The sequence below is a fragment of the Mus caroli genome, unplaced genomic scaffold (genome assembly GCF_978045245.1).
Source record: "Mus caroli unplaced genomic scaffold, Mus_caroli_1 scaffold_8, whole genome shotgun sequence".
In the NCBI taxonomy this organism is placed as follows: domain Eukaryota; kingdom Metazoa; phylum Chordata; class Mammalia; order Rodentia; family Muridae; genus Mus; species Mus caroli.
In genome coordinates this window covers 131,629,251-131,650,045 of record NW_028227263.1, presented here as the reverse complement: position 1 = coordinate 131,650,045, position 20,795 = coordinate 131,629,251, and the positions used below count along the sequence as shown (strand labels likewise).

Genomic DNA, 20,795 nt, shown 5'->3' with positions numbered 1-20,795 from the left:
GCATCATCTTTCTAGAAGTTCCAATACCTTCCAGAACTGTCAAATCCAACTCTGTGCCTCAACAAGTTTCCCTTTTCATGTCTACATGTTGGTTTGACCTCAAGCTGAATTTTGTAGCCTACTACTTAGGTCCCTTGTACTAGTTGTGCACACAGAACCCCAAAGTCAACCCATGGTTTATTATTAAGTAATCTCAGCCTTTCTCTCCCCCCCCCAAATGTATACATATTGAGATGAGAGAACAACTTTTGGGAGTTTGTTGTCTCCTTCTACCATGGGGTCTGGGGACTGAATTCATATAAAGTTTGCAAGGTAACCATTTTAAAATTTTAACCTGCTGAGCCATCTCTTTGACATTAGATGCTCTTCAACTCCCACTTTTCAGCTCCTCCTCAGTGTAGGCTTTATTCTCACACTGGCCTGAGGTGGTTGGTGGTGAGCAGGCCTAGAATCATCTCATTTTGGAACATCTTAGGAATAAGACAATCTTTCCTAAGAGTCTTGCCTCCACTTGAGATGAGACTCCATTGGCCAGAACTTGGTCAAAAGCCCATTTTCAAACTAATTGCTGAGATGACTTTGGCATGGTCAGATGTCTGGAAATTGCCATGGTTCTGAAGTGGTTCAGAAGAAGGATGAAACGTCAGCTGTCCTAACAATGGGTTAATTGTGAACCCTCAATTCATCTGACCCTAGAAGAAATTCATAGACAAAAAGAAGACACGGATGCTGGGCCATTTTGTTTTTCCTATGAACCTGTTTTCCCCACACTCTCCCAGAAGCCAGGAACTCAGCCTGGAGATCAAAATAATGCTGTTTATTTCAATCTCAAAGTACAGCTGTTCACTTAGTTCCCTTCCCTCTGAGGCAGTATGTAGGTTGTCCCACCAGAGAGCCATCTCCCCTGCACCACCCTGAGAAATGGCCAACTCCCCAGGTCATCCTATCATCTTCTGTCTTCCTATGCTTTGTCATCTCCTTTTAAAAACTGTCTTCGCCCCTTCTCACCCTCTCTCCTTCCATGCTTCACTTCCCCAGCCCTGTCTCTTGTCTCCCTCCTATCCTTTCTCGAGTTTTGCTCATTCTTCCTGGCTTTCCCCTTTCAACCTTGTAGTCTCTAGGGCTCTCCATCCCTACTCTTGTCAGTCCCCATACCTTAGCTTCTTTCCATGACCTCCTCTGTGCATCCCCCTGCTCCAGCTCTATCCCTTTCTTGGCTGACCCTGTCTCTCATAACCTCTTCTTTTCCTCATTTATTTCTTTTCCAGGGCAATGTTCTTTCGATATGTCCTGGCCATTAGCACTTCCCCAGGTGTGGCTCCAGGATCTCAGAGATAATAGCCAGCATTCCCTAGGATGTAGAGAAAGAAGGCCAGAGGAGGTCTTTAGATGACTCAGGAGGTGATTAGAAGAGCTCGGGTGACCCACCGGGCAGGGCATAAACCCTATTATCTTTGGAATCAAAGACTATGTTCTTGCCCTCCATGTGGAGGGCAGCAAGCAGGGGTACACAGGGTCAGGGTTCCTGAGATCTTCCCCAGCAATCTCTGAGCAGGTCCATGTGGAACAAGGCTGCTCCTGTGAGGAGACGTGCAGCAAAGAGGTGTCTGCAGGGCAGGCATCTGGCAGCATAGATTGAACAGCTGCAGTGTGTCAGGGCCCCATCCAGGAAGAAGTCTGAGGTGCCATCCTTAAGGGCAAAGCCAGCTCCGGTCCAGTGGAAACCTCGGGTCCCATGTTGCCTAGCGAAGGCTAGCTCCTCTGCCACTAGATCTGCCAAATCTGGCCCACAGGCTGCTCGGAACTTGGCTAGTAGTTCACAGTCCACTCCCTCATCTCTACAGGGGAGGCAAAGTCTCTTTGGTTCCCCTGGGCCTTCTTCACTTCCTCCCTGTACTGCCTCCCCTGAAGCCAGGGACTCAACCCTGTTCACTGTCCTTTCTGGATTGCCTTTCAACACAGTTTGCACAGGGGTGGTGCATGGTACACCATTCCCCATCCCTAGAAGCCTCCCCCCAGGATCCCCAAACTCCACCTGCTGTCCTCCATTCTTGAAACTCACAGGTTGGGGTCCCCTGCCATCTCCATTTACTATGCCTGTTGCTCTTGCGTCCTCTAAATGAACAACAACAATGTCCTCCAGGCCCCGTCTCCTTTTGACTAGAAACCTCCCACTTCTCTCCTCTGCAGTCTCCGGCCCTTTCTGCCCCTCAGCTCCCCACTGTGGTCCCCTCTGATCTCCGTTCTTGGGGACTAACTCTAAGGGCTTCTCCACATGGACCTCCCTCCACTTTCTAACGTCGATCCCCTTCTCTATTTCAAACGGAGGCTCTTTCCAGTCTTGAGGTTTTGGTGCCCGTGCCCTCTCCTCCTGCAACTGTACGTCTCTCCAGGGCCTTCCTTCAAGACTCTTGGCATTCTCAGACTCAACCAGGTTGCCTCTCCGATCTATGGGCCCCAGCACCCTTACCCTATTCGCTATCTGGGTTCCCCTCCAGTCTCTGACCTCTGGCTCTCTCAAAAGCTCTTTTTCCAGCTGGGCTCCTGTCCCTTCACGACCCCTCACCGTCTGATTCTCTGACCAGACTCCTTGACCATCTCTCAAGTGCAGTCTCCTCCCTTTCTCACACTCTCGATGAGGCCTTCCACAGTTGCTGGTCTCTGTGCCCCTCCCCTTCTCTTTCTCCATCTGTGCCCTATTCCTGGGTTCACTCTCCAACAACACTCGGTCGCCATTAACACCCTCTGAGGCTGCCTCTCCAGTTGCATCTGCCCATTGCATGGCCACTAGGTCACGAAGGCACTGAGCTACACTATGTGAGGGGCTGAGGCGTCTTAAGAGTCGCCTGCGATGGCTTCGCACAAGAGCACAGGCATCCAGGTCACGGGTTGCTTCGTAGGCACGGAAACGTACCCACATGTCGTGGCGGGGCGCCCAGTTGTGCTCAAAATATCTGATGAAGGCAGTTGGAGCCTGGGAACGCAACTCAGCCAGCGCCTCGCTGTAAGCAGTATAGGATTTTGAATCTGCTAGGCGGCACAGGAGTGGCCACAGGTCCGGATCCTCCTGGCTGGCACCACCCAACTCCTGTGCCTTACTGAAGAGCGTCTCTAGACCCTGAGCGCGACAGATCTGCACACGTGCACACGGCAACAGCTGGCGAACTGCACGCAGTTGTCCGGCCACCTCTGGTCCAGCTGTGAGGCAGCGCACTCGGCCTTTGACATCGGGAGCGCTTTGCAGCAGGGAAACTAGCATGAATCTCAGTAGGCTAGGCGTGCCGGGACGCGCCACGCAACAGGCAGCCTGGCGTGCACGCCCAGCGCTGTCCACACACAGCACTGCCATCAGGTCCAGGGTGCCCTGCAACCCAGGTAGCCGGTCCACCAATAGGATACGTGGGAAGCGCCGCAGCAGCGCCCTGGTGCGCGATGTTAGAAGGAACACAGTCTCTACCATTGCTTGATCCTCCACGAACACTAGCTTCACCTGCAGACAGGGGCAATAAGTCAAGAAAAGAGGTCAGAGTACATCGTGTGTGTGTGCGTGTGCGTGTAATGCAAATCCATTCGTTCATGGGTTTGCAGATTCTTTTGATTGGCAAGAGGCACATAAGAAAACCAAAATCAGGAGTTCGTGTAACCTCGTAGCTCTCTACAGTTTGTGATCAGGACATCCTGATCTGACCTGATAATACTGGGACATTTGCACGTGTGATACTGTTAGCCGCTGTGATACTTTTGAGTCCTATTTGCTGCTGCTGCAAGCCAGGTATTTGTTATTCCTTCCTGCACCCAGCAGCAGTCTATGCAAGGGCCTTGGACCTCAACAGGCTGTAGGAACTGCAAGAAACAAGCAGCCATCTGGAAGCCCTCTGTGCCTGCTAGAGCAGGGACTGTGAATCTTCTTAGACAAGCCTCCAGTGGGATCCCCACTGCTTTAGTTTGAGGGCCACTAGTAAGCAGCAGATTGTGGAGGCAGATCTTGATTTAAGTCTCCCTACCCGCCTCATGGCTTGATTTTACCTTTCTGCCTCAGTTTCCTCTTTAACCTCCATTCCTGCGGGTTTCCTCTTCTAGGAACTGACTGTTCATTCCTCCCAGTCCCGAGAGAGGGAACAGCAGTTAAGAACAAAGCTTTCTAGACCAGACTGCCCCACCTGAGGCCTTGCACCTACTTCTTTCTGGCTAAGTGGCTTCTGGCTGCTTGTCTCATCTCCATTTCATCTTTAAAATGGCAACAGCAAGTCCTGGTACTAGAGAGATGAAATATATTAATGAGTCTTGTACATGGCCTGGTATAAGCAACATCCTCATTATTAAGAAGTGGTAAATATGTACTCTCATAAGAGTCCAGGTTCATAATGACCATATTCATTATTTGTTCAAAGACTCCCCTCTTCCCCAAGACAGGGTTTTCTGTCACCTACACTGGTCTCAAACTATGTAGCTAAGGATAACCTTGAACTTCTGGTCCTTTTTTTGTCTGCCTTCTAAGATGTGGGATTACATGCACATACCACTACACTTGGCTTAAATGAGGTTCTGGGCATGGAACCAGGGGAGCCAATTGAGCAAGCACTCTACCAACTGAGCTACACCACCAGCCCCAGATCTCTTTAAGTACTGGGCTAGTGGCTAGAGATCCATGTAAGAAATAACTTACAGTGGTGGAAACAGAATTTGAATCCAACTTAACCAGAGACCTCTTTACAGCATTCTGCCATAATCCAACCTCATCCTGCAAGACTTAAAAACAAAACCAAAACACTGAATAATGTCCAGCTTTCACAAAATCTACTAAATAATCTATGAACAACTGAGTAGATGGCTCAGTGGGCAGAGTGAGCATAAGGACCTGATTCAAATCCACAGCACCCACATAAAAACCGGGGCACAGCTGTATGATTGTAACTCCAGCAATGGGAGACAGGCAGATTCTGAGAGTTTAGAGGCAGCCAGCCTAGCTGAAAACAGCACTTTTTACTTCAGTCTGAGCCTGAGGCAATAACACAGTGATGCGAGGAAGACAGGTAGTACTCTGCTCTGCCTTCTGCATGGAAACATGCATTGTTTTGCTCAGGTACATGCAATACATGCACACACGCACTCAGGTGACCAAAAGACATAGATATTTGCTAAATAATAGGTTTGGAAGAGTCCAAAGAGAAGAAAGGCACTGCTTACCTAACCCTAAAATCACACACTTAGCACTCCAAAGGGTACTGAGATTCAATGTTTTAAGAAAACAGAAAAAGACACACACTGAGTTTATCATTGACCCAAGTTATAGTTCTACAACATTTTCAGATATTACTTACTTTTAAATTATTTTATGTGTTTTTTTGACTGCATATTCTATATATCATGTGTGTGGCTGGGGCCCTTGGAGGGCAGAAGAGGATGGTGGAGCCTCTGGAATTGGAATTACAGTTGTGAGCCTCCAGGTGGATGCTGGAAATGAAACTGGATCCTCTGGAAGAGCAGTAGTGCTTTACTATCATTTTTTATTTACTTACTTTATGTATGTGAGTACACTGTAGCTGTCTTCAGGCACACCAGAAGAGGGCACCGGATCCCATTACAGATGGTTGTGAGCCACCATGTGGGTGCTGGGAATTGAACTCGGGACCATGTTTTGTAGAACCAAGGATATATTTGGTAAGCACAGTATGGTATGGTGGAAGGAAGTACTGCAGCGAGCCCATGCTGAGCACCCGGTGCTTTTAACCTCTGATTCATCCCTCTAGTCTCCAGCATTTACACTGTCATTTGAATTTACTTAAAAGATGTTCAGCCCACACCTGCTGTATCCAGTAGGGTAGCCACATGGAGGTGTTTATTCAATTTAAGGTGTGTCATATTGTTGTAATAAACTGTTAACTGTGAGTATAACATGCTTCTGTGTTCTGTGATTCCTAGTGAATCACTGAACCCCAGAGTGGCACAAAGGTCTCCAATGGCAAAAAGGGAGTGACTTGCCCAAGCCTTTGGGCTAGGAAGTCTAGGAGAAAGGTTTAGGTTTACAGCAGTGGTGTGGTAGGAGAAGGCAGAGTTGTGTGGGTGACACTTAATGGGTGTGCTAACATTTGATGAAGGTGGAGCTCTTATGTAAATCAGTTTAGTCTTCTTCCAAATAGTTTTGGAACAAGCATGATATAAAGAGCACTGCTCTAGGAATGGAAAAGTATAAATAAGGTGCACTGTGGTGTGTGTATGTGGAACAGGCAGAAAATCAAAGAGAAATAGATCTTAAGTTGATGATTCTGGGTGAATGAAGTCCTGAGAACATTAGTCATGCATGAAGTGCTTCTCTATCAGACACTCCTCCAAACCCTTTAATAACCTCACAAAGCATGCACTGTAATTAGCCCCCCCCCTTTTACACAGGGGGAAACAAACACAGAGAAGCCAGTTGCTTGCTCATTTGAGGTCATCCAGAGAGAACTGGCAGAGTAAGGCTCTGAGTCCATGTAGCTTGGGCATAAGGCCAGATTCTTAGGCTTTGTGCACAGTGGTGCATCTGCAGAGATGGAAACGTTTAAGGAACATTGTTTCAGGTATGTGCAGGTAGTGGGTAGAGACCAACCACAGCACTTTCCACTACCACTCACACCTCCCTATAGGCAACTATGCCCTTTCCTTTCCATATCAGAGTGATAGTACTCTCCACTTTGTCCTGAAGGAGGAAAAATGAGGGAGTGACAACAATAGCCAAATAATTAAAATATACGGGATTACTTTCTGGATTCTTTCTCTTTCTGTCCCTGTCTCGCTGTTGTGCCACTCTGTCATCTATGCATGACATGATAGATGCTCTCTTGAGATTTTAGCAGAGGTTCTCTCCGCCTCTTTGTCTCTCTGTCTGAAACCTATACAAGACTGGGGCTATTTAAGTTCCACTATAATGGTGAGGAGTGGCTCATGAGGACCAGACCCTCCCCAAGGATGTGTAGGCTGTTACTGGTTGCTAGGAAAAAGACATTTTCCTCAGCAGTGTATTTGCTTGTAAACTGCCCATGCTTCTGTAACCCTAAATAAAACCATCAGTTTCCTGAGCTAGACTTAGGTGGAACTGCGTGTTGGCTATGTTGTTGTTGCTCCATCTGGGGTGAATAGAAATTTGTTCATCTGAGGAAAACTTCACAGTTCCCTGGCACACATACTTAATCCACACCTGATAACCCTAAAAAGTATTGTCTGTTATTATCACCCCATTTACGGATGAACAAATTGAGGCTCCAAGAACCTAAGTTACCTGTTTATAATGTGTTCACTGTCCTATAGCCAATAAACAGCACAGCCACAATGCATAGGAAGCTTTGAGAACATACCAATAGTAATCAAGTTGCCAGCTTTGACTATACCCACCCCACTCCAGGATGGCTGAAGTGGTATAAACACTGGCAGAACTTAAGAAAGGTCTTGATGACATGACCCAATTTTGTCCTCTGTCAAATGTACTGGTTATTTTACTATTCACTGTGACCAAATACTTGCTAAGAAACAACTGAAGTGAGGAGAGTTTATTTTGGCTTACAGTTCGAGTCACCAGTCCTTCATGGCAGGGGTAGGAGATATGGAGGAGTGTGAAGTGGCTGGTAACCTGTGACTGCAGCTAGGAAGCAGAGCTCTGACAGGAATTGGGCCAAGCTATAAAGACTCTAAACACCACCTCAGTGATCTACTTCCTCTAGCAATGCTTCATCTTGTGAAGGCTCTACAACCGTCCAAAATTGTGTCACAAACTAGAGACCACAGGTTCAAGCACATGAGCCTATAAGGAACATTTCACACTCAAAACATGACAAGCGACTGTGGGTTTCTCCATCCTGGGCACTTAGTACTTTGTACTTCATGTGCTTTGCAAGTGCATAGTATCATTACTTGTTTTGGTCAATGACATATTAAAAAAAAGGGCCAGGTTCTGAGCTGTCCAAAACCAATCTCTGCTATGCTTTTCGGTTCCCGCGGTATCCTACAGTGGTGTATAGTGTTACAGGCTCATGAACATGTGGGGCTCCTTGGAACCTTATGGGAGGTCTTTAGTTCATTAGGGTATGCATCTGAAAGACTGAGACTCAACACCAGTCCTTGAAGCTTTTCTGCTTCCTGCCTTGCCAGGGCCTTGAGCAGCTTGCTCTGCCATGTGCTCCCCACATAATGTACCACCATGCCAGAGGCCCAAATCAATGAGGCTGCTGATTCTTGAGTGGAACCTTTACAACTATGAAATAAATGAACTTATTTACTTTGTAAAGTTTATGGCCTTGGGCATTTCAGTATACTGATGTAAAGCTAACATACCCTTCCTTGAAAAACAGCTGCAAAGTGAAAGGAATATATAAATGCTATCTATCTAGTTTGGGGATGACAGTAAAGAATTCCTTTTCAGATTACTGATGTGCTTTATAACATAGACGTCTTTCAAAAGAACGTAGAAGTGAAAGAGCCTGGGTGAGACTACGCAAAGTGATGGACTGAGCACCCCTCTTTCTTTTCAACCTCTAAAGATGGGGAAGAGAGAAAGGATGACAGGTGCAACACTTACCTTGTAAACTGGAAAGCAGGTGAGGAAACTGATGGTTATCCTACCCACAAAAACTGTGAAACCTAAGTGGGCAGATGGAAAGTACTGGTAACGAATACAGAAACCCATTAGGATCAGGCAATACAGGGTTTGCTCATAAGACTAGGTTAGGGCTGTAGGAAACCCTGTGATTCTCCTCTCCCTCTAGGCTGTCACTCTTCCAAGTGGCTGGAGGTTTGTTCTGTAAACAGGGTACATTACCCTGTAAACAGGGTAAATGGAAAAAGTTGCTGGTCTTGTGGACAGCGGGCCCACCTGAGAATGAAGGAGGGAGATTCCAAGTTCCATGCAGGGTCGACATGCATCATGCTGACTGCCAGATCCAGTCTCTTCCCCATATAGCAGCTAGACTGTGGCAGCCTGGCCTTCACCCCCAATCAGCAAGTGAGAAGACTTTTCTCAGGGGACCTGACCAAGTCCCAGAGGAAGAAGGAAAGATGTTGACATTCGGCATTCTTCAGCATGCAAGGTAAGACAAACTATGTGTGTGGTAGTCATGGTAGCACACTACTCCCAGCATTCAGGAGGCAGAAACTAAATGACTAGGAGTTCACACAGCCAGTTCCAGGTCAGCCTGGGCTTCCCTGGGCCCTTACCTCAACCAACCAATGAACCAATCAACCAACCAAAATGAAGATGCAACATAGACATTGTTGAGTGGTGTGTGTGTAAGTGTGTGTGCACTTGAGCATGTATGAAGTCATGCATGTGTGTGCAAGCTGGGGCAGGTTATAGTTAATGGAGTTTTAATCAACCTCAAAGAACAATAATATTAGGTCATTTGTCATTTACAGGGACATGGATGGGCCTGGAGATCATATTAAGCAAGTCAGACTGAAATAGAAAAATACTGTATTTTTCTCTCATATGTACAGCCAAAACATATACATAATGAAAATCAAGGAGGGTTATTAGGAAAGAGGATGTGGAGTATAGCAGGGGAAGGAGGGAAGAGGATGATGTGAGGTTGGGGACTAATGTCCACCAAGTACATAGTACACTTGAATGGAAATCTCGTGAACTTATAGCATTGTGTACTAGATATGTAAAAAAAATATATTTTAAATACAGAAATGCAAACTTACCTGCACATGTACAGCTCTATGCTACCTGATGCAAAAGTCATACTAATGAAGAGGTCTGTTTAAATTCAATTACTTAAAAACTCCAGTTTTGGGCTGGGGGAATGGCACAGTTGGTAAAGTACCTGCCACTCCAGTATAGGGACCTAAGCTTAGATGCCTAGATTCCACATAAAAAGCTAGTGGGAGGTGGGGGCAGAGACAGGTAGATCCCTGAAGGTAATTGGCTAGGTAGCCAGACTAGTCAAATTAATGAACTTCAGGTTCAGTGAGTCTTTGTCTCAAAAATTAGAGGGGTTAGGGTGGGGCAGTGAGATGCCTCAGCAGTTAAAAGTGCTTACAACCAAGCCAGAGGACCAGGGTTCAATCTTTAGAACCTATATGGCAGAGGGAAAGAACTGATTCCTGAAAATTGTCTTCTGACCTCTGCATGCAAATTGTGCCCTGGGTTCACCTGCACACCCACCCCCCACAAACAAATAAGTATATTTAAAAACCACACTGCAAAGTAATCAAGGTCAACCTCAGGTGCCTATATGTACTCCATCCCTACAACCAAAGAAACAATAATAAAAACAAACAAAAACCCCAAACCAATCAACCAGCCAACCAACCACAAACCCAGCTCCTCAACCATGTTGAGACATTTCAAATGATCAAGAGTACATGAGGCCAATGGCTACTATGCTGGATAGCAGAACTAGAATCCTCCATTAAGAGGTTGGGAACATGGCTCAGTGGGAGAACACCTGACTAGAATCCTCCAATGAGGGATTAGGAGCATGACTCAGTGGCAGAGTGCTTGCCCAGCATATAGTAGGCCTTGAGTTCTAGTCCCAGGACTGCAAAAATAAATAACAGATAGTTAATAGTACATTACAATTTCTGCATGTCCCTAGCTTCTGCTTTACAATACTTTGAACTCTATCACATTATATAACAATTTCCTGTGTGCTGAGTTCAGGGGCATACTTTGGGAACATTGATTAAACAATGGACTTGTTTATGTACTTTCCATTTGTATAGTCCAAGTTGAAAAAAAAATTAATTTCATCTTCCCTCACTTGGATTCTCTTCCTCCTAGTACTTAATTGACATCCTATCCGGGCTTTTTTTGTTTGTTTGTTTCTGCCACTAGAACTTCTGCAAGGGAGCCAAGAGCCATTTGTGCTTATTTCATTTTCAGTCCATTAAAATGAAGTCAGACTCTTATTGTACCGGTTACATTTCAATGCTAATGATCCACGCATGTCTGGAGTTCCCATACAATAAGTCTGCAGAGGATAGAAAGCTGCTGTTCAACAGTCCATACTAAAGGATGTTCTGTGGCTGCACCTTCAGCACCCTAGTAGGTGCTTACTGAATAAATGAATGATGTGTGGTGAAAGAATGAACCACCCATGATGTTGGTCAATGTGATTCTCCCCGCCCAATGCTACCTGTGAGACCCTACCTTGGCCTCCGGATCTGTGCGGAAGAGCCCCTCAAGCACTTGCAGGGCATCTAGGACCCCGTGGTCTGGGCCCTTGCAATGGGTCAGCAGGCGGCGCACATCAGCAGGGGCCACAAACTGTTTGGAGATCTGGTTGGTGATGCGGACTGGCAGGCAGGAATTGGCCAGCAAGTGGCCTGGGCGGAAGTGGTAGGCGAATTCCCGTGGGCAGGCTGGGTGTGAGTGGGTCAGCTGGCACTCAGTCACCACGAGTCGATCTCGCAAAGGGCTCAGCTTGACAGTGATGAAGGCAGGGCAGCTGGGCTGGGGAGGCCTGCAGGGGGAACCACCAGCGCCTCTGTCACAACCTTTTGTTCAATCTAGGTTCTCTGTTTTCTCTTTCTCCCTCCCCCTTCCCTCTCCTCTCATTAAGTTTCAAGGATAGAGGAATGGAGAGGCTTAAGAATATACCAGCTGGGTGAATTTATACACGTTTCTGCATTTCATCTCTGTATGGTAAAAGGGAATTAATAACAAACTTGTCTCATAGGATCCTTGTGAAGATGAAAAATAATTGGTATGCTTAAAACCCTCAAGACTGAAACAACATCTACAACATAGCAAACACTACACACTGGTATAGTCTTCACCCACACACCTAACTCTGTCCCCAAATGACCACACACCTTTGTTATATCATTACCAGAAATTTTTTGCAGCAAAATAATTCAGGGGCTGGCAAGACAACTCAGTGGGTAGAGACACTTTCCACCAAGCCTGAAGACCTGAGTTGGATCCTTGAAACCCACATTTTGGAAGGAAGGACACGACTCCTGTAAATTGTTCTCTGACTGGGCCGGAAACTCGGGAGGCAGAAGCAGGCGAATTTCTGAGTTCGAGGCCAGCCTGGTCTACAGAGTGAGTTCCATGACAGCCAGAGCTACACAGAGAAACCCTGTCTCGAAAAAAAAAAAATTGTTCTCCGACTGCTACACACACATATACAGCCATACATACAATAAGTAAATAAATGTAACAAAATTATATAAACACTTCAGATTGTCTTGTATCTGCTTTTGGTTTCACAATACCATCTCCACAGATGAGGCCTTAATGATTTCTCCCTTCCCTCTGTCCTCAGAGACAACCACAACCTGTAATTATGTATTTTGCCTTCCTATGTTTTCAAAGCCACAAGCAATGGATAGTATATTTCTGCTTCCAAACTTTGTATATCCAGGTACTACTCTGGCTAGAGGTAGGAAGGTCACTTGAGTCCCGGAGTTCCAGAGTAGACTGGGCAGTACAGCTAGCCCCCTTCTTAAAAATAAAAGGAAAAAAAAAAAAAAAAGAAAAACCCTTCAAGGATAATGAGAATAGTGTTCATCAAGATATACATCACCTGTCATGGATGTGTCAAAGGCACTTTGGAGCCCTATACTATTTGACCCTCATCAAATGTGACTGCCTGCATATGGGCATTAAAAGACACTGACTGGCATGCACACAACAGGACTATGTAAACCTGCCAGAACCTGAAACCAAGCCACAGGTTGAGAAAAGAGGCTTTGGTACGCTCTAAAGAAACGTAACACCAAATAACACTAAGAACCAACTAACCACTACCATCTTCAATGTGGATATACCTCATCAAAGCTAGAAACAGAAGAGCAATCCATTGTGGGATTCCCATCTACATTAAATTCAGTGGAAGAGAAAGTTCACCTTTACTAGACTAGATAGTAGTGGCCTTTGAGTGGTTTACCCTAGATGGGAAGATGTGGAGTTGAACACTAGTTTTGTTTATTTGCATTTTGAGACAGGGTTTCTCTGGGTAGCCTTGGTTGTCCTGGAACTCTCTCCATAGACCAGGCTGGCCTCTGACTCACAGGCATTCTAGTGTTTTTACACATGTATTTTATTTTGGGCAATGGTATCATGCTTAATATGCATAGTGCATATATTCCCCTATATGTGTGTTACACTCTAGAAAAAAATTCCTTTGTTTTGTAGTAGTAGTACAGTGGGAAAATTGATATGCCCGCACAACTGTCCATATCCTAGTCATAACTATATGTGAAACCTAAAGTTGTTCACGGAACTTTTCAGATGTGACTAAACTAAGTATATTGAGATGGGACACTTCTGGATTATAGTGGTGGCAAAGGGGTTGGTATCATTACCAGGATCTTTATATGCGAGAGAAAAGATTCAGAGAAGGAAGCAAGACACTTGTGTGGCTTGTGTAGGTGCTAGAAGCTAAAAGGGTAGAGTATACTTGTTCCTGCACCTCCAGGAGGATCAGAAATTCAAAGTTATCCTCAAAGTTATTCTAGTCTACATGAAACCCTGTCTCAAAAAAATAAAACAAAAAACCAACCAACCAAACAAAAAAACCAAAAGACTTAAGCCACCATCTTTGCAGTAGGTGGTTACAAAACAGGAGACAATGACAATGGCACACCTATGCTTCTTTTGAAGACTATAGATTTTTCCCAGGCCTTTTCACTTGTTATTGCTGCATTCCATGACCCTTACATCTGTTAAATGATTTCTATCTGTTAAATGATTTCCCTGTTGTTTACTCAGCTCACTCTGTTAGATAAGACTCTGTATGAGTGAGTTTGGAACAGTGGTTCTCAAAGTGCAGAGCACAGCCTGGTGCATGAAATCAATTTCAGGAGTTATAATCATTATTGTAAACAATCAATGAGAAAAGGAAATACAAATCAGTACTTGGGTTTGATCCCAGTATCTTAGAAAACACACATAGTATTTTCAAAAAATACTACTTAAATTGACATCTTGAAATATGGTTTAGTGGTATTTCTCTATGGAGTGGTGATAAGAGCATTTCTTCCCCGCTGGCAGGAGGTTTAACCCATAGAATAGAGGTTGGCAAACATTTTCTGTTAAGTGTGAGAAAGTAGATATACTGCAAACAGATATATGCAAATACACACAAGTATATGCAAATGAATGGTGTGGCTATGTTTCAATAAAAAACATAGTTTTCACTTTATAAAAATAAATTTCAGGTTGGATGGAGTCCAAAAGCTTCATAGCTTGATGGCCCTTGTTTGTAATCTACAGAGCCTACTATGTTGTTAGGAAGTCATGGATCATTCTTTAGTGGTCTAGAAAATGTCAATAGTGGATTCTACCACAAATGATCTTCTATTGTCTCCAAATCACTCCTGAGACAGGTGATTGTTCTCAGGATAAATAGCATGATGAAAAGTTTCTATGACATATCTCTTTTCTCCTATATGCACACTCAAGAACCCCACAGATTAAAAAGAAAAAAATCTAAATAATTTGTGACTTTCCCCCTTATTTAAAAATAGTAAAATATAAAGGTAGAAAAGTAATCTATTTTGGTGGTTGAGACAGAATTATGCAATGCAACCCAGGTTGGCCTTAAGCTTACAATCTCCCTGACTCAGTGCTGGGATCAGAAAATTCTTACGTACATAAATTGAAATAAGTAAAAAACATATAGGCCCACAGTGGTATCAGGTCAAGACAACATGCAGCCATATTTGATCCACCAAAAGTGGTACATTCCTGAGATTCCATGCACTCTATTTTCTAAGGAGAGTTTATAGACACTTGTTGGAATATGGTCTGGTCACTTTGAGACTGGACGGTTTCTGCTCCTAAGTCAGATCTTATAATTCAGGGGATGCCATCGTATCTGTGAAGCCATCCATCTTGCCAGAAAGCACACGTCCTCTGTGGGGTCCTGGCATCTCACATGACAAAATATGGATGCCTCAAGGTGCCATTTTTAGCAGTTGCTTCCCTGCACATAGGGGCGGGTAATGCCAGCACTCCTAAATGCAAACTCCACATGGACAGGAATTACTCATTTTACCCATTACCTATAGCAGCACCTGGCCCTCAAAGAAGCTCAACAATAATATATAGTAGTTCTTCACACCTACTGGTTTTATCTGTAAACCCATTGAGAATCAAAGTTATTTAGCAAAAACAAAAACAAAGAAACAAACGAAAAACCAAACCATCTATACTGACTACATTATATATACACTTTCTTTGTCATGTTCCTCAGCAGTACAACAGGGTTAAGCACTTGCAAGCAGTAGATATTACAAGCACGTGGAGGTACTTAAATTTCATAGGAAGATATGCATGGACTATATGCAAATGCTACACACTTTGAGCACCTGTGGACTCTGGTGTTCTGGAATCAATGCACAGATACCAAAGACAAGTGTATACTGAGTGAATTGTTGGATCCCACCTAAACAACTGGTAACACATTCAGCATCTCTTCTCATTTCATCAAAATCACCCATCACCTTGCCCTGCCTGTCATGTTTTTGAAATCTTAGGATCATCCATGTTTTTTCTATCTTACAGCCACCAGCATTCTTTCATCCGTCATGAGATATAGTTTGCCTTTTATATTCACTTGACTTACTCTTCCTTCAGACCATATCACCAGCATCATCTCCTTAATGAAGTCAGTCCTTTCTGATAAATTCCAGGCTAGGGTAGATTTCAACACATACTAAGGTGAGTGTGAAGGATGTCTGTGTGCATCCTATGTTCTCCTCCATTCCATTTCAAGACATATTCACTGCTCAAATGAAATGTTTTGAACATCCTTCTTGACTGGACCAATGGGCTGATTCCCAGAACTGTTAGGCACTGGAACACTTAATTGCTATTTCATGACTGAAATTCAGATGAGCGGGGTAGGGTAGGTTAAAGATCAAAAGCATGACGTTTGTAATCACGACTGTGGGGTCCAAGTCTTGGCTTTCCTGAAGGAGCTGGGAACAGTGTATGTGGGTCATTTAACTACCCCGTGCCTTGATTTTCTCACCTGGGAACTGGGGCTGAAATACTGCTATTCTTCCAGGCTTGATGAACAGATTAAATGATGTAACAGTGGTTAGAGGGGTGAGAAAACATTTAACAAATAGAATTCAATATTCCCAAAACATTCTTCTAAAGGGATGTGGTTTTCATGTGTTTGGTGTTCCCCTCATGATTATTGTTAAATAAAAACAAATACAAAGATTGTGTTAGAGTGAGTATAGAGCTTACAAGATAATTTGTGTGAATCATTTGCTTCCTTCTACTATCTGGATCCCTGGGATCAAATTGAGGTGGTCAGGCTTGGTGACAAGCACCTTTACTCACTGAGCCATCTTACTGGCTTGGCATAATTTTCTTTCATCTTGCAGATTTTAAAGACTTTGTGTTTTTGAAGGCTGGAGTATGTTAGGAAGGGTTAAGGAATACTATTCTACAGAGAAAAATGATAGGAGAAATGCCACTAGTGTTGGAAATTTAGAGGTATATAGAGAGCAACTTGAGGCTACTGAGTCTCTGGAAAGTTGGTTACTTCAAATACTCCCCAGATACTCAGCCTCCTCCTTGCCTCTCAACCCTGTCCTCTAGACCATGCCAGCATGGGTGAGATTTTCTTGACTCTGCTTACAGCCTTTTGGAACTCTTCAGTATTCCAAGGATAAAGCCCCAGTCCTCAGCCTTGCCAGATCCCGGTTTTGACATTCCCTGCTGTAGACTTTAAGCCATGGCCTGACCCTGGATTGTGACATCTGAGAGGCTCTGCTTTGTGCAACTGGGTAGGGGAGGTGCAAGAGCTTAGAAATAATGAGTTCAAGTCACTGTCCCCAAACTAGCCACCAACGCCCTACCACAGAGCTTTCCACCAAGGAACCAATCTTTCTGTCTTCTGGGTCACCAGGCTCAAATTTAGGGCATTGTTCTCATTCAACAGAATCCCTGCTCAATTGTTCTTCCTGGCATTTGTAGAACATCTGGGACAGCAACTACAGATAGTAAACACCATGTGTGTGTGTGTGTTTTAACTGTCCATGCATAAATATATATATATATATATATAAAACTTTCCAAGGACCTGTTTACTGTTATCTCTTCTAGAACTTCCCCTAAGATTTCAAGAACAAGATAGCTCAGTGGGTAAAGGTGCTTGCTGATAAGGGGCTGAGTTGGATCTCTGGTACCCACATGGAGAAAGGACAGAATGTACTCCTTCGAGTTGTTCTCTGACCTCCACACCTAGACTGTGACATGCTCCTCTTTCCCCACAAAATAAATACATGTCAAAAAAAAAAAAAAAAGATTTTAAGTAGAGTGGACCACTTTCCTTTTCTCCACCTCCCATCTTCACCCTCAACTTGATTCTCACTACTGTATGTGGCTATTTGAAATTTCTTTTTTCCTCTGTCTATGTTGTGCTTTCTCCTCCCTTCTTTCCATTCTTTTAGTCATTGTCTCTTAGATTAGATTCTCAGTGGTTCAAGAGCTGGGATAATCAACTGTGGTCTCAAAACACCCAGCATGCACACAAGAAGTACTCAATAAATGGTTGTTAAATGTTGAATTGTGTCCTGGTAGCAAAGGCAGATTCTGGATTAGGCCTGTCTCTTTTACAAGTGTTCACTCACTAGACAGTTGAGTGAGGACACATGCTTGAGGTTGTTGCTCTGGTGCTAGACCTCTGAAGCTCCACTCCTACAACAAAGAACAAGAAAGAACCAGAGCATACCCCCACAACAAATGTCAATATACTTGGGGTAAGAACAGCTATGGAGTGCTTACTCCATGTTGGATGCCCTTCCAAATAATTAATAGGTTCTAATTCATTTATTCAAAACCTATGACACAGATACTTCTGTGTTTGCTTCCCAGATGTGCAAACTGAGGCCCAGGAAGGTGATGTTATCTTCTCCATGACCATAATTATAGGTTGACACCAGTCCTGAGTCTGTGCCCCTACTTTGGTAACAACTATCACTTAATTGGCTGCCCTGGATGCCAGACATGGGTAAAATGCTTTCTTATGCATGCTCATATATCCTCACAGTGGTCCTCAGTAGCAAGTATACATGTGACAGTCCCATTTCAGGGATGTGAAAGCTGAGGTTTGAGGTGTGTAACCCATTGCCCAATGGTATCCTACTCCAGTAAGCGGTAGGGCTAGAATCTGGCAGCTCAAAGGCATAGCCTGTATTCTTAAGTACTCTGTTCTTATCCATGGCTTCAAACTAAAGTTCTCAAACTCTCTCTCTCTCAGACATACACAGGGACCACCAGAGAGGCAGGACAGAACAGCGGAGCTCTGAGCATGATGCAGTAAATAGTAGAATAAGGCAGAAACTGGAACTCTAAAAGGAATTCCAGCAGCTGACCATTTGCTATATAGAAGCATGGTTTTGTCATGTCCTATATTCAAGGAAGACTTCCTTAGTCCCAACTGGCTCCCTTTGACTATCTACCAACCCTTTGGTGGTACTACCTATTTGCCAGGAACTACCTATAAACTCACTCTTAACACGAATCTTCTGGTCAGTCAGAAAGTTCCAGATGGGTAGATTTTAGTCTAAAATATCCCCAGCTCCCAGAACAGGATCTGGTTCTACACTGACTGGAGATATCTTCCTTTCTTATGGCTTTCTTCACAGTTCAGTCTTCCAGGCTGCTTTTTGTAGACGTGCAAAACCTGGCCCACCAACTTCGCTAGCTGGCTCTGGTATTTGGGGGACAATCAATTCTCCCCTGTCTTTTGGCTTGTTTCAGTATGCCTCTCACTCTCTACAAAGACCTCTACTAAACCCTGTATATCAAGTCTGGGTTGTTTTGTATTGAGTCTTATTTATTTCCTGGCTCAGTCTCCATCTCAGTAAGTATCCTTCCTTGAATCTGTCCTGCCTGGCTTTTTTGTACTTGGCAGAATCAGTAGGCTTCTCTCCCTGGTATTAAACCTGTGGGTTGGAAGCTCTGTTTGGCTCACCCCTTGCTCCCCTCCCCCTGTAGGGTCACAGCTCAGGCTCACGCACCACGCTGTGGACTTGTTGGGCATGCGCACATCCTTGCACACCAGCAGCACGTAGCTGTACTTGAGCACGTGGATAAGCCTGTAGAGGGGGGGCGTGTTGGCCCAGGGGCTTCGTGCCACACGTGTGGAGCTCTTCACCGAGAAGACTACCAGTCGTTGCTGGCACCACTTGTCGAAGAAGCGGCTGAACTCAGCCCAAGAGAAGAAAGTTCGATCCAACAATTCCTGTTCCTCCTTCTGCACAGCTGTGCTTGGTAAGGGCTCTGTCAGCTCCATCCTGGGACCTTGAGTAGAAGTGGGGAGAAGAGCTGGACATCAGACCCATCTCCACCTGGGTTACCACAATTTCATTATCAGACTGTCTTATCAGCTACTGCTGCCTCAGGTACGTCTCAGACAAATCAAAGTGGTTTTATTGTTTGCTTTCCAGATAGGAATCTCCATCCCATTTTTGTGGTTCACCTGTTGCTTTCCCAGATTCAGTTGGCATTTAATCAATTTCAATCCTAGTTCCAGTTGCCTTAGATGTGACCTCTAGGTACAAATGGAATCAGTTCTACATATTTTGCCTTTAGCTCAGCTGTGAGCATCTTTGCAAATGTATTCCCAGCTTCTTGCTAAGATTTCTCCTTCTTCCAGATGTGAGTCCTATGCCTGGTGATAATATCTAGTAGTCCCATTCACCTGGAGCTCCCTTTTCCCACAAGTCTACATTTGAGTGTAACTCATATCTACTCTCATAGCTAAGGCATGAATCTCTCATCCCAGTCATAATCCTCATACACCTTTCTTCTCCCTAGGTGTATCAAATGTGCAGCTATTGCCCCTCAGATATGACTGCCTTGAATTGCTACTTTGATCTGTGGTTTATGCTTCCCAAAGATGCTCTTATCTCCAGATGTGCTGCCCATGTCCAGTCAGGGATCATTCGCCTACAGGGGTGTGGCCCACTTGTGGCAAATTCAACTCAGAAGTGTCACCAATAGTCATCTTTGGTCCATACTCCTAAGACTTATTCTCCTCCTGGGCCAAGTTGCAGTCCCCTCTTCCCAGAAATAGCTACTATTCTCAATGTGTATCTTCGTTTTGGACACGGCGCCTTGTCCTCAGATGGGCTTCTTCACTACTAATGCTCCCCCGGCCCCCCACGTCCCGCTGAGCCTCTTGTCCCTTGCACAGCCCCTTTTGTCCAGTTCCCACCTCTCGAGACTCTCTCAACCCGTCTCTCCGCTGCTCCTCCAGGCCTGACCATCCCACATAGCGGTGCTTCTCCACTCCTAAAGCTGTGCACCCTTCCAGCCCCCTCCCCCTCAACTCACCTACCCAACCCAAAGCGGCGTCCACCTCCCACAATGCCTCGCGCCCAAGCCCAGCCCGGCCCTTGCTCCCGGGATGCCCCGCGCGGTATCCCGCCTTTCTTCCCCTAGTGCCTGGCAAGGTGGCTTTCCTCCAACCCTTCTCTTCTCCCCGACTGTCACCCTTACGACCTCGCAGGCTCACCGGCTCATCCACAGGGAGGACAGGCTTGGGGCCGCTTCCCAGCATGCTGTGCGGGACAGCGCCCCTCCTCTCCCTCCTCTGTCCCATTTCTAGGCTGCCTCACGCTCTAGAGACTACAACTCCCAGCAGCCTCCGGGCGATAGTTGCGGCACGCGCTACTCTTAGGCCCCGCCCTCGCTCGTCTCCGGCTCCGCCCCCTCCCGCCAAAGTGCGCGCGAAATCTGTGTGGCGCGAATCTGGGGGTTTCGGGTTTGCGCCTCTGAGCGAGCGAGTGTGGCGGCGTCCAGCAAAGTGATTTGGAGAGGCAAGTGGGGACGTGGGCACGGGGTT

The 20,795-nt window shown here is 45.2% G+C and overlaps 2 protein-coding genes across 7 annotated transcripts in view; one reads left to right on the top strand and one right to left on the bottom strand.

The window, feature by feature from the left end:
- Positions 1–802: 802 nt before the first annotated feature.
- Zswim9 (zinc finger SWIM-type containing 9) lies at positions 803–20,764 on the bottom strand. Of its 4 annotated transcripts, none has more exons than XM_085842212.1 (4): positions 20,453–20,764; positions 18,967–19,249; positions 11,126–11,438; positions 803–3,490 (listed from the first exon to the last, which is right to left on the bottom strand). In XM_085842212.1, exons 1-4 carry the CDS (start codon positions 20,550–20,552, stop codon positions 1,517–1,519), a joined length of 2,670 nt encoding a protein of 889 aa, XP_085698338.1. In that variant the 5' UTR covers positions 20,553–20,764; the 3' UTR covers positions 803–1,516. The 4 variants fall into 4 exon arrangements, with proteins under 4 accessions (XP_085698338.1, XP_021024328.1, XP_085698337.1 ...); XM_021168669.3 differs by having other exon boundaries at positions 20,466–20,550; XM_085842211.1 differs by lacking the exon at positions 20,453–20,764 and adding an exon at positions 20,289–20,304.
- Lig1 (DNA ligase 1) overlaps positions 20,656–20,795 on the top strand; it is a 34,682-nt gene continuing 34,542 nt past the window's right edge. For all 3 annotated transcript variants that reach the window (XM_029480005.2, XM_029480004.2, XM_021166819.3), the window contains exon 1: positions 20,656–20,769. The gene's annotated coding sequence lies outside the window, so the exon portion shown is untranslated. The remainder of the gene's footprint in view (positions 20,770–20,795) is intronic.